Source organism: Balaenoptera acutorostrata, chromosome 8 (genome assembly GCF_949987535.1).
Source record: "Balaenoptera acutorostrata chromosome 8, mBalAcu1.1, whole genome shotgun sequence".
NCBI lineage: Eukaryota > Metazoa > Chordata > Mammalia > Artiodactyla > Balaenopteridae > Balaenoptera > Balaenoptera acutorostrata.
The window spans coordinates 115,236,442-115,250,180 of NC_080071.1; the positions used below are offsets into that span (position 1 = coordinate 115,236,442).

The 13,739-nt window shown below is 45.2% G+C and overlaps 1 protein-coding gene across 9 annotated transcripts in view; it reads left to right on the forward strand.

Annotated features, from left to right (window-relative positions):
- Positions 1–13,739, forward strand: part of MGAT5 (alpha-1,6-mannosylglycoprotein 6-beta-N-acetylglucosaminyltransferase) — a 359,084-nt gene that overhangs the window by 247,523 nt on the left and 97,822 nt on the right. For all 9 annotated transcript variants that reach the window (XM_057550780.1, XM_057550787.1, XM_057550781.1 and 6 more), the window contains one exon: positions 12,434–12,567. In XM_057550780.1, coding sequence (XP_057406763.1) covers positions 12,434–12,567 — 134 coding nt within the window. The remainder of the gene's footprint in view (positions 1–12,433; positions 12,568–13,739) is intronic.

Below are 13,739 nucleotides of genomic sequence, written 5' to 3' on the forward strand. Positions count from 1 at the left end.
CTAATGAGACAGTGGAGCAAGGTGGGGACCATCAATGGTGGCAAAATCCATCAAGTTACAGGGTGATGGAAAATTTCCTCGTGGCTAAGTCCGGGTCCAGTCAAACTCGGTCGTTGCCACAGAATCTTCCTTCGGGTAAGTGTGACCATTCTCACGGCCTGAAGGGGAAGACCATTCCTTTGAGTAGAAGATGAAAGTGTCAAAAGTGTACCTATGTCTTGTCAATTTTTAAAAAATGAAACAGATTTACTAGTGCTTAATAGATGGGCTGATAGTAGTCATTACATAATTGATGTATAATGTGCACATACACTGTGGGTGTACTTGGATTGTTTCCTCTTGATGGGATGCACAAGGAAAAGCTTGGAGACCACAGAAGTAGTGTTGTACTTGTAGAATCAGGTCATTGTCAAGTCCGGCTGTCTCATTACGGGATTACCAGTGTTCTGGCAGGCGTGGAGTACAGGGAGAGGATGGAGAAGGCTGTTTAGAAAGGGCCCAGCAGGAGGGTAAGGAAAGAGAAGAACGCACCCGCACTGTTCCTGAAGCATCTTTAGGAGTAGGGCATTGAGACAGATGCTTCTGACCAGGTTGATGCTGTTGAATATTCAGAGGGCACTTCTCACTTTAAGGCTGCTTGTATTTCTCCTCTAACTCATTTCCTCACTAAGTTGGTAGACTTTCTACAAGCTGAAAAGCCTGGCTTTTCTTCACTGTTTTGCCCCAAATCTCAGAATTTCACTAGAACTATCCTCTCCGTGTATTCTGTTTGCATTTGGGCATTTTTGTGTGTCAGCATAGACTGTTCCCAGCACCTTCCTAAGCAGCTTCTATAGGGACCAACCAAGCGGTCAGATCACAGTAAGGACATTTAACTAGATCTTTTTTTTTTTTTTAAACATCTTTATTGGAGTATAATTGCTTTACAATGGTGTGTTAGTTTCTGCTTTGTAACAAAGTGAATCAGCTATACATATACATATGTCCCCATATCTCTTCCCTCTTGCGTCTCCCTCCCACCCTCCCTATCCCACCCCTCTAGGTGGTCACACAGCACCAAGCTGATCTCCCTGTGCTCTGCGGCTGCTTCCCACTAGCTATCTATTTTACGTTTGGTAGTGTATATATGTCCATGCCACTCTCTCACCCTGTCACATCTCACCCCTCCCCCTCCCCATATCCTCAAGTCCATTCTCTAGTAGGTCTGTGTCTTTATTCCCGTCTTGCCACTAGGTTCTTCATGACCTTTATTTTCCCTTAGATTCCATATATATGTGTTAGCATACTGTATTTGTTTTTCTCTTTCTGACTTACTTCACTCTGTATGACAGACTCTAACTCCATCCACCTCACTACAAATACCTCCATTTCATTTCTCTTTTAACTAGATCTTTGAGCGATGGTTTTTTCCAGGAAGCTGAGCTGAGAAGTGCAGTTCTTCCTCCGTCAGGGCAGGAAGAACTCTTGTTCTTTTTCCCGCTTATCCATACTCTAGTGTGGCTTCTGAGCTGGGCACTGAGACCCTCCTCCTGCCCCAGAGCCAGCTCTGAAAAGCTCAGCATGGACCAAGCTGTTCCTCCTCAAAAACCACAGTGCCTTCCCTTTGCCCATGGGGTCAGGTCCAAAGTCCGTAGCATAGCTCTCGGGCGCCCTGCCTTCTCTCCCCTACCACAACCCTCCCCTGGCCTCCCCGACCTCACCAGACAGTCTGCTGGTCTCTGAAGGTGCCACCGTGATTCCTCGCCACCTTTGCCGCCTTCATATCACCCTGCTAGCAAAATTTTATTTTTCTCTTGAAGTCTCTATTTAAATGACTTCCATCTTTCCAATCAAATTAAAAAAAGAAAAATAACCCTATTATAAAAACAGGGAGGACTTCCCTGGTGGCGCAGTGGTTAAGAATCTGCCTGCCAATGCAGGGGACACGGGTTCGAGCTCTGGTCTGGGAAGATCCCACATGCCGCGGAGCAACTGGGTCCGAGAGCCACAACTACTGAGCCTGCGCGTCTGGAACCTGTGCTCCGCAACAAGAGAGGCCGCGATAGTGAGAGGCCCGCGCACCGCGAGGAAGAGTGGCCCCCGCTTGCTGCAACTGGAGAAAGCCCTCGCACAGAAACGAAGACCCAACACAGCCAAATAAATAAATAAACAAACAAACAAACAAACAAAAAACAGGGAAAGCCTCCCCAAGGAAAAAGGCCCCCATATCCTAACGTAAGCATTATTATATTTTTCAGGGGTATATTTTTGCATAGTTATAATACACATACTAAAATTTTATATCTGCTTTTTTTCCATTTAATATATCAAAAAATATTTTCAAGGTTCAACTTTTAAAACCATTGTTTCCCAGGCTGTTTTATATAGTCTTATCAAGTGGACTTTGTATTTATTTGGGGTACGTTTGCTAATTCTTGTTGAGAATTAATTGTTTCTTTTTCTGGACTTGCCAGGGTCTTGACCCTATATTTAGGCATTATTTCAGTCAACAGCCTTTAATCTGCTGTGCGTACTGCTTTTTCTAAACTCCTGAGGAAGTTTAGAAAAAATAAGGTATTCTCTTATTTTTCTCAGTCCCAAACAAGGTGCATCATACCCCAGTAAAGGAATGAAAGGAATCTGCCCACACAGACAAATCAAATAGAGAAGACATCTGCCTGTACCATTTACAAGAGAAAATAAAACCCTGAAGCTGGTGTCTTGCACCTTGAATTATCCCGTATTTGGATAGTTCTAATTATCTGCCTGGCACCCTCTTTCACAACTTCGTCAGGCTTATGTAAAAACATCAGTAGTGGGAAAACATCTTCATCTAACTGAGTTTTTTTCCTCTCTTGCCCTGAAGACTGTGGCTGAAAGCACAATAGCAGAGATTACCAGATTCCTCATTCCTAGTTTCAGGCAAGCTGCATCTCAGACTTATATTTACCTCCTGTCGTTGAAAAGTTTCCGTAATGTTTATTAGTCTGTTTAGCAACCTCACTGTTCATATCACTGTAATAGAACATTTCCTATTTTCGAGGCGAAGTCTGTTTGTATTGGTTTATTTTTACTTAAGTAATTTTTTTAAACAAACCATTTTTTAAAAAAATTTATTTATTTATTTATTTATTTTTGGCTGTGTTGGGTCTTCGTTTCTGTGCGAGGGCTTTCTCCAGTTGCGGCGAGCGGGGGCCACTCTTCATCGCGGTGCGCGGGCCTCTCACTGTCGCGGCCTCTCTTGTTGCGGAGCACAGGCTCCAGACGCGCAGGCTCAGTAGTTGTGGCTCACGGGCCCAGTTGCTCCGTGGCATGTGGGATCTTCCCAGACCAGGGCTCGAACCCGTGTCCCCTGCATTGGCAGGCAGATTCTCAACCACTGCGCCACCAGGGAAGCCCAATTTTTACTTAAGTAATTTTTTAGTCCTTTTGAGAATTTGCCTTCTGGGTGCTCATATTGTGTAATTATAGTCCGGGCGGGGAGATGCTCAGTGTTTCTCGATAACATGTAGAAATCTGGGAGCTGTGATAGAGTTGAGTGAGGAACAGATTGGGGATTCTGGAGGCATTAGAGCCTCCCTGTTTCACCTCCAGCCCCTTTGCATTTGTTATACCATCTGGCCTCTGATGTTGTGCTTTCTCCCGTAGGCTTTTAGGTCTCCCAGGGTGCCAAGTTTTCTCTGACAGCCAGGCCATTGCAGGTGCTGTTCCTTTGTCCAGAAACCGTGTCCCTCGCTCCCCCTCCAGGGAGGTGTCCTGTCCTCCAAAAGCCTTCCCTCCCTGAGCCTCGCGCCCCTGCTCCTTTCCCCTGCCCCACCCCACACCTGTGTGCCTGCCCGGAGGCCACTTCGCCATCTCCTCACTGCTGAGTCCTCAGTCCCTGAAGTTGTAACATCGCTGGTGACAAATACTGGTTGAATTAAGAGTAAAGAACAAAGTAGACCCAACCACAGAATGGAGTTAATGAAAATGTAAGTAACATCGTGACACTCCTGTGCCCACAGTGACGTAGCCTCTCACTGTAGGGAAAGATGTCACCCCAGTTGCCTCAAGGCCTGGAGTGGTCTGGCCCCGCTACCCCCCTCCCCCTGGCCTCATCTCTTACTATGTGTCCTCTTGCTCACTTCTCTCTAGCCTCCTTACTGTTTTTTGGACGGGCCAGGCACACTCCTACCCGAGGACCTTTGCATCGGTTGTTCTGTCCTCCAGAACATTGTTCCCTTAGACTTCCATATCCCCTCCTTCAGGTCTTTAACTCAAATGTCACTTCAGTGAGACTAACCCTGACCCACCTCCCTTTTTTAAATGCAACTCCTTTCTCCCCCAACTTCTTATACCCCTTCCCTGCTTTCTTTTCCTCTATAACTGTATTATCACTTAGCATTTATACTTCACGGACTTTTGTTTATTTTCTTTTTTTCTCTGCTGGAATCTGAGAGTAGTGTTAGTAGGAGTTTTGTCTGTGTTGTTCATTGCGGAGACTCCAATACCTTGAAGAATGTCTGGCACATAGTAGGCATTCAGAATATACTTATCGATTGAATTAAATTAAATTGAACGATTAAGCCTGTTCTATTTTTAGTCCATGCAACAATGTAGGGAAGCATAAGAAAGGTACAAATCTAAGATTACACTGTAGCACAGGGAACTATATTCAATATCCTGTGATAAACCATAATGGAAAAGAATATAAAAAAAAATGTGTGTGTGTGTGTGCATGTGTGTATAAACCGAATCACTTGGCTGTACAGCAGAAATTAATGCAACATTGTAAATCAACTATACTTCAATTAAAAAAAAATCTAAGAGTACAGAAGCTTCTTGAAGCCAGTGAACTCATGTTACTCTCCCTTGTCTTCCCACAGAAATTATTCACATGGTTGGGTTTCCAAGAGTTGTTCAGATCATACTGGTGGTCGTTGTCATTGACATTCTAACTCTTTGAGTTTCTCCAAGGACTTGGGGTTTGCATCCATGTTTATTTGCATGATCAGATGGGAATAGTGGCTCGTAGACCAAAAATTTTGCCTGACAAAACAGGAATTTTAGAAACAAGCCAGTTCCCTTCAGTGCAAATGACAAACATGTTGGCTTCAGCTGAGAATCCATGGCTTCCGTGTACGACTTTATTTTCAGGGCCTGACAAGCAAAGGAGCTATTTGTGATTCAAGCAGCCTTTTTGGCCTTTCACTTGGACCAGGAGGGCTCTTGCCTTTTACATCTGTGCTGACCAGTGAGTAACAGGATCAGCCTTGTGATTCCTTCAGTCTGAGACTCAGCCTTCAGGAATAATGTTCTTCTCAGGGGTCCATTCCCTCCTAAGCTGCTTTTTGACACTTGAAAAATTTACTCTGGTGTGCCTTCTGTCAACAGTTCAGATGCTCATCTTTTCAACTCAGCTGTACATAATAGTTTCCCCAGCCTGTATCCCAGCCTCCTGTCCCTCAAAGAGCCTAGCATCACTACCATTTGGGAAACAAAATCAATTTTGACGAAATTTGAAGCAAAACATCACTACGTGCACTTTTTTAAATCAGATGACTACTTGTGTGATGTAGCTGTTTTTCAGTAGAGTTTTTTTCTGTCATGTAGGTTTTGTCATCACCAGAATCAGCATCAAAATTGTGAATGCCATGAATGACAGCAGCCAGTATTCTTCCCTGTTTTGTTATGAAATTTTTGAAATATAAAAAAATGGAAAGAAATGTAAAATAGAAACCCAAAGCCTAGACTCCACAGTTAACAGTTTGCTTTATTTGTTCTATGACCTATCCATCTATATGTCTATCTTCTCCCCATCCATCAATCCAATTTTTTTTTCCTTTTATGCACAAAAGAACACTTAACCCTTAGATGTTTCAGCATGACATCATTAACTAGAGTTCAATATTGGTCACCAAATTGTGTTTATTTATTTTTTTTATGTACAAAACTGAATTATTTTATTTGTTTAATTGTTTACTGTCTTCCTCCCTGGCTGAATATAAGCTCCATGAAGGGGAGCTTCATCCATGCTTATCTTGTTCACTAGTATATCCTTAACTCCTAAGTTGTTGCCTGGCTCATAGTAAGTGCTCAGTAAATGTGCCGAATGTTGAATGAATGATGATACTGAGAAACCTGTGATGTTAGAATTTTTAAAGCCTAGATCACTGATTTGTTTCCCTTCTTGCCAACATCTACTTTGTGACCTAGATAAAAAGATATGCTCATTTATCTATTTAATAAATATTTATTGAACATCTATACTACACCAGGCCTGAGCTAGGTTCTAGGATAGAGTGGTGAGCTGCCTTAGCTAATGATGAATCCTGAGAAGAATGGACTTTGGTTTGGGAGCTTGTGTGCAAAGAACATGATGCTGGAAGTAATTCAGGCATGACCTCTGCTGCCTAGCAACAGAGCTCTGCCTACAAAGTCAGTCACACCAGGTAATGAAGCATTCATCATTGACTTAATCAGTCGTTCATTCAAAAAATATTTTCTCAGTTCCTACTATGCTCTGGGCTCCTGGAAGTCGGAGACACATAAAACGTGGCTCAGTCCTCAAGGAGCATATGGTCATAAGTGGAGACAGTGACGTGTGATAAGGACTAACTCTTCGTGGTCTAAGAGAGCAGAAGAAGGGTACTCATCTCAGTCTTAGGGAGTCAGGGAACCCTTCAACTAAGAGGCGATGAGAGCTGAGACTTAAACGCAGGAGGAAGTGATAGACATGCCAGACACATGCCAGCATGAGATAAGATGGAAAAACATGGCATTAAAAACCCCAGGTAGGTCATGAAGAAGAGATATCCGTGGAAGGGTGACCTGGAATGACAGGTATACTTGGGCGCTGCTTCCCCCTGAGGGAAGTGAAGCTTTTCAGCAGGAAAGTGCCATAGTCACATATTTGTTTCAAAGAATACCTTGTCAGGCAACACAAAGGATGGATTGGAGTTAGGAGGCAGTGAGAACGGGACGAAGGGGCAAGGCTGGAGGTGTGGAGACTACTCGGAAATCCACTGCAGGGTTTACGCGGGTGCAGTGATGTTCGATAGTCATTGATTTAGATAGTCAAGAATTGGAAACATCCTAAAATGGTAGGGTGTATTAGACAGGATTTCGGTCAAACTGGCTTGGTCACAAGGGTTTGTTGGCTCTTGTCACTGGGAATTGTTAAAACCGGCTTTAGGCAGAGCTGGATTCAGGGCTTGGAGGATCTCTTTACTCTCCCTATCTCGGCTTTGCATGTCTCTGGCTTGGCATCATTCTCAGGCAGGCTCTCCTCACATGGGCGCGGAGATGACGTTTGCAGCTCTAGACTTCTACCCTGCCAGCTGAGTAACCGTAGCAGCAAGATGTTGACTCCAAAAGTAGCGCGCTCACCATGGAGCAGCTGTGATAGGCGGGACTTGGATGGTAAACCCATCTTTGAAGTGAGCCTTCGTCAAGTTGAGTCCTGTGGATCATGTGCCCATCCTTGGAGGCATGGGGAGTGGGGGACATAAGAGGTCAGGATTGGCGCCAGTTCAAGCCCCCCGAATGGAACAGAATTGCATGGCTGCTGTGGGAAATGCAGTTAGTTCCACTAAGTGATGCTGGCAGACCAGAACCATGGGCATTCCGTCTTGAGGGGGTGAGTCTAGGCACTGAGGTATTGTGCTGCTTTAACAAGTGGTGATGAGCCATGGTTATTACCCCAGAAAGATACCTGTAGCACTTGGTGTAAGAGAAAAAAGAAATTCACAAAAGATCCAATTTTGTAAGACCCAATTTTGGTTTGAGGATTAAAAAGGATCCATGAGTCTAGAAAAAAGGAGCCTAATAGTGGTTATTTCTAGGTGGTAAAATGATGGGCGACATCATTCTTTCCTTATACTATCTTTCTCTGTTGTCTGAAAAAAAGTTATACACTGAGAATGTGTTTCTATTATAACCAGGAAAACTGTTTCTATTTAAAGAAAAACTTATCTATTGAAGTTCTGACAAGATTTGATGAGGTCAGAACTAGGAAAGGTGAAGAGGAGAGAAAGAGGTGATGGCTTTTGAGAAGCTGACCTCCCCTGGACTTGGTGAATTGGCTCGCTGTGAGGCTGCAGAGGGAACCCAGCTGGCTCTGCAGTTTCTGCCCTTGGTGACTAGGTGGCATGGGGGTCCCCAACACTGCAGGGCCAGCCGTGGTTAAAGGCTGGCAGACATCTGTTAGAATGAATTTTGTACTTCTTAAGAGATGTTTAGAACTAACTGGTTGAAAAATCAGACCTAGGAGAATTTATGCTGTTGAAAGAAGGCTCAGTTTGACTTAATAAAAATTGTGAATTACATTTCAAACGAGGACATTATAACTGCTTGGTAGATATAGTGTATACCTGATTTATTAAGTAGTTGGTAAGCTCCATGAAGACAGAAACTCATCTTTATGTTGTAGTTCCACAATATCTAGCATATAAATGTGGTTCATAGAAAGAGTGCTCTAAAAATGTTTGTCACTGAATGAACTATTCCAGCTAAACTAACAGTAATTCTTAAAAGAAGTCATTGCAGGAGTCAGCTCAGGAAACTCACCAACCTGATTTGGTTTGTAATCACTTGTAAATAGGTGCTTTCCAAGTACTTAAAATAATGCTTTTCTTCATAAGAAAAAATGTCCTAAAATCCTTTAAAGATCATTACTAATATTTAGGAAATCCCTTCCAGTTTGTACCATGTAGAAAAAATCAGCTTGCTTCCACATACATATAATATGTTGCTCAAGAAGCTGAGGAAAGTCTCTCTCTCTCTCTCTCTCTCTCTCTCTCTCTCTATATATATATATATATATATATATGTGTGTGTGTGTGTGTATAGTATATATATATTTTTTTTATTAGTCTTTCATGTGTATTTTGGTCTACCTTACAATATTATTTTCCTCCAAAGCATGTTTACCACTCTGGTTCACAGAGTCCAGAAAATAAAATATTTGGACTCTGAAGCTGTATATTAAAGTGCTTTAAGGAGCTTGGGCTCTGGAAACAGCTGGTCTGGCTCTGAATCCCAACGTTGCCATTTCCTGGCGTGTCAACTTGGGTAGTTTAAGTAACTCTCTCTCTCTTTTCTCATCTGTACAAACATGTTGTAGGGTTGTCATGAAGATATAATGAAATGGTCACTATAAAGCACTCAGATTGTCAGTTATCTAAAAAAAAATCACATTTGTTTACCACCTGGGTTGGAGTGATTTCCAAAAGTACAAGATTTCCTGTGTCTCATTTATGATGGGATTTCTTTGATTTACCTTGAAATGTAAATACCTTCGCTTTGAATACCCTTCCCACAGCTGAAGTCTGTGTTCCCATCTGAAGGCAAAACAAAAGACAAAGCTTGGCCTGAGGGTAGATCTCCACAGAAAGGTCCTTTCAGATCCATCAGCCTGTACTTTCGGCTTTTGGTTTATTATAAGCAACTTTAGGAAGGCTTGTGTTCAGACCAGGGCTCGTGATGGGGGTGACGCCAGGAAGACACCCAGCTGCTGGCCGGCTCCTTGGGAGCGATGCACGCCTGCTCTGTGGTTACTTCCGAATCACCTGCCGGGCGAGTCTCAGCTGAGCATCCCCTCGTGTTACAGGCAGTCGGTGTCCTGTGGGTCCAGTGTGGCTGGGGAAGAGACACGGCTGGCCTGCCTGCTGCTCCTGAGATGTGGCAGTGCGTTTCTAAGTGCTACCTCCGTTTTTCCTTAAGTCTCACCTGAGCTTCTTAAGCTGCTCCTGCAGGTTGTTGGTCCCCAAGTTTAATACTGCAGATGAGAGAGAGGAGTTGAAGTAAGGTGTGTAGATGAAAACTTAGAGGAGAGCTTGTATGTGTAATTTATTCCTCATATAGTGTCCAAATAGTCAATTTAGTACCAAATGATAGTCATAAAATGGTAAAACCTCACCATTCCCCACAAGTTTATTATTTATTTCTCCCTCCCTCCTTCCCTCCCTCCCTCCTTCCCTCCATCCCTCCCTCCTTCTCTCCATCCCTCCCTCCTTCCCTCCATCGCTCCCTCCTTCCCTCCATCGCTCCATCCCTTCTTCCCTCCCTCCCCCTCCCTCCCCCTTCCCTCCCCCCTTCCCTCCCTCCCCCTTCCCTCCCTCCCTCCCTCCCCCCTCCTTCCCTCCCTCCCTCCTTCCCTCCCTCCCTCCCCCCTCCTTCCCTCCCTCCCTCCCCCCTCCTTCCCTCCCTCCCTCCCCCCTCCTTCCCTCCCTCCCTCCTTCCTCCCTCCCTCCTTCCCTTCCCCCTCCCTCCCTCCTTCCCTTTCCCCTCCCTCCCTCCTTCCCTTCCCCCTCCCTCCCTCCTTCCTTCCCTCCCTCCCTCCCTCCTTCCCTCCCTCCTTCCTTCCTTCCCTCCTTCCTTCCTTCCTTCCTTCCTTCCATCCACGCCAGGTCTTAGTTGCAGCATGCGGAATCTAGTTCCTCACCAGGGATCGAACCCAGGCCCCCTGCATTGGGAGTGCAGAGTCTTAGCCACTGGACCACCAGGGAAGTCCCACCCCACAAGTTTTTTGAGTAGATTATTTACTGCCTCTCCCTCTCATTGTTCAAGCTGTGGGGAACATTTGACACAAAAGTATAAACAGATACGAGTTTTTTTTCTTTTTTGGGTCTTGATGATCATTTTATTTTTGAACATACCTTAGTATATGATGTATTTTTCTAACCTGTTAGTGTTTCAGATGATAGATTATTTCCTTTTTTAAGACAGGCCCACCTAGAGACTAGATAACTGAACTGCAGAAACGAGTATCTAAAGCCTGGTGCTTTAGTCACCACATAAATTTTCTGAAGATAAAACCACAATTTCAGAGTTTAAAGTATCAGATTCTATTTCAGAATTTCTACGATGAACCAAAAGTTTTAAAAAGAGATTTTTTGAGCTGCCTTATCGACATTTCAAGTGCACGCAGGCTCTCTTCCCCTCCCCCCAGACCCCTTCAAACCCCCTTCACTCCATCTCCTCCAAAAGGAAAAAATGAAAGCAACCATTGCCTCTTGTTGGCAGTAGAACTTATTCAGTAATTTACTTTCCAGCCAACTGCAGCCATTGCCATTGCCTCTGGGCACTTGTTCAAAAATGCCGAAATGAAATAACAGATTGGCCAGACCACACACGACTCCCCAGTCACAGCCCTATTATCTCCTCGTCTGTCACCCCCATTAGGCAGCAGCCTGGGAGACGGGATGGTGGTCACGAGTACTTAGGCAGCTCGTTCACGTCCACAGCTCACGGCTCTCCGCCCGGCTTCCTGGTTCATCTTCCTGCGGGTGCATGAGTGGGGCCCGGACCTTCAGATCCTAGAGCATCTTTAAGGGCTTCTGTCCCTGCTTCCCACCTGGGAGAGTCCTGAGAAAACCAAAACAAGACACAGGAACGGCTTCCTCCGGTTGTCCATTGTCGACCACCCACCGGTGAATGAATAGGGCACGGGCAGCGCTGTGTGGATTTCACTGACTATCCAGTCTATCTCCACTTAAGTTATTTTTAGTTGTTCTATTAAGGTCAGAGTCGAGCCGAGCAGTTACTTCATTTCATATTGTGAGGCCTCTGCAGGCTTGGTCATCTCCTGCAAAGCAGATTTCTCTGGCCAGATGACTGGATAGGAGAGGAGTGTCTATGTTTCCTTGAGAAAGACTCATTTTCTGATTGTGGCCTTCTGGTGAAATTCCTTTTTAAAATTATAGGCACAAGATGTTTGTGAAGGGTATGGGCTTGCTTTCTCCCTTGGTCAAGTGTTAAAATAGAGAAGTTTAGAACTCAAGGGAGGAGCGATCCAAAGGAAAATGCCTCTTCTCTTCCAGAGTAGTCTATCCTGGAGACTAGACGTGGTTCCTTGGGGTGGTTGGCTTTTGTGGGGGGGGGGGGTTCCGGTCCCATTGAGCTTCGCCTTTTATTCTGTCTTCGTCCCATCCATCCGTTCAGTACACAGCCCCAGAATTACATCTGTCATTAGTGAGTGATTCTTGGAGGAGGTGCAGGGTTGGGGTTTTGCCCCCCAAATCCCCTTTTGCCCTACTGGATGGTGAACACGCAGCTGGAGTAGATGAGAGCAGCAGGGTCCACTGGCCCTGTTGAGGACCATGGATTCAGCCCTGCTCCCTACAGATTTCTGGCCACTAGTTGGTAAAACCTGGATGAGGGAGACAGTAGCCTTGGGCTGAGCAAACAGGAAGGAGGGGAGAACCCAGCTGAATGGTTTTTAAACAGATGGACTTTCCACTGAAAAAAGCAGGATTGGGCTTGGGTTAATCCATCCTGGAGAGGATTGTTCTCCGTGAAGGTTGAGCTGGGGCTGGGTGGGAGCAGGCCACCCCTCGCTCCTCCCAGGTAAGAGAACAGGGTGAAATGAAAACATTTAAATATGTTTGAGACAGCTTACATGACATTTGTAATTGTTGGTGTTTCTTCTTGCCGATTGAATCCTAACTGCCCTGTCCCGTCCTTTCCACACTAGCTCACACGCCAGACAACAGCTTCCTGGGGTTCGTGGTCGAGCAGCACCTGAACTCCAGCGATATCCACCACATTAACGAAATCAAGAGGCAGAACCAGTCCCTTGTGTACGGCAAAGTGGATAGCTTCTGGAAGGTGAGTCAGTCTGTGCGTGCCTCTCGCTCTGAAAAGAAGCTTGTTGCATAATTTAACTTTGATCCAGGGAGTAATCAAGCCAAGTGCCCACGGCTTGACGGGGTCTGCTTAGAAGTAAAACAGAACATGCAGGGATTTGGGCTGATCGGCGTTTGGGGGTCTGATAAAGGCTGTATGTACCTGCTCATGTGTACAGTGGCTGCAGAGCAGTGGCCCTCACTCTTTGCATTTTGGAAGTGATGCATTCCGGCTCCTTTCCCATCCTCTGCTTGCTTCCAGAAGCCAGGGCCTCACAGGGGCTGGATACCTTTCTGGAGCAAAGCATTGCACAAGGAGACCCTTTGCCAAGTGACTCATTTCCTCTGCCCTCTGTGAAATGGTTTGTAAAGGGAGGCAGCTCCCTTTGCCTGGGGAGGGCAGTGGCCCTTGCATCCTCTTGGCTGTGGTCAGTGCTGTGGTCGGTACTCCACGACGTGGGAAAGGGAGATGCCTGCCTGGGTTGGCCACAGGCAGTTTACTTGGGGACATCTTGGTTGAAACAACATTCTTGGCCACAGGCTGAGCCAGGTTTTCCAAGAACACTGGACTGTTTGGAGGGCCCCTTGGTCCTCCTGGGTTATTTATTTCCAGGCCCCATCTGGGGAAGGTATGAGAGAAGAGGAACCGGATTGGGGCCTGACCTGTTGACATGGCATGCAAGTCTTTTTGTAAGGAAAGTCCGCCTTAGTATGCAAATTTTGCAGTATTTTGGAGGACATGTTTGTACAAGATGGAACAGTCTCCAGGACTTTGAAAACGTGCCTCTTCCTAAATATAAAAATTAATCACTTTCTGGAATGCTCAGGAACTGTGCTCATGTTACCCTGTCTCCCTTACTTAGGAAATTAGAAATCTGATCACTGAGAGAGCACACATGATGTGCAGGTGAAGGATTCCCTGTTCTTGGTTTTCTGACCCCGTGTTCAGAAAAGGGAAAACATTGCCACCCCCTTTGCAGTTCTAAAATGCTAACTATGTGGAAGGGACAACACATCAGCCTGTTTCCAGGGAAGCTGATTTATTTCCGGGGAAGCTGATTTATTTCCGGGGAAGCTGATTTATCTCCAGATAACTTTATTTGCTATAAACAGCTAGAATCCTGTCTTAGTTCAGTACAGTGGTTCTCCACTGGG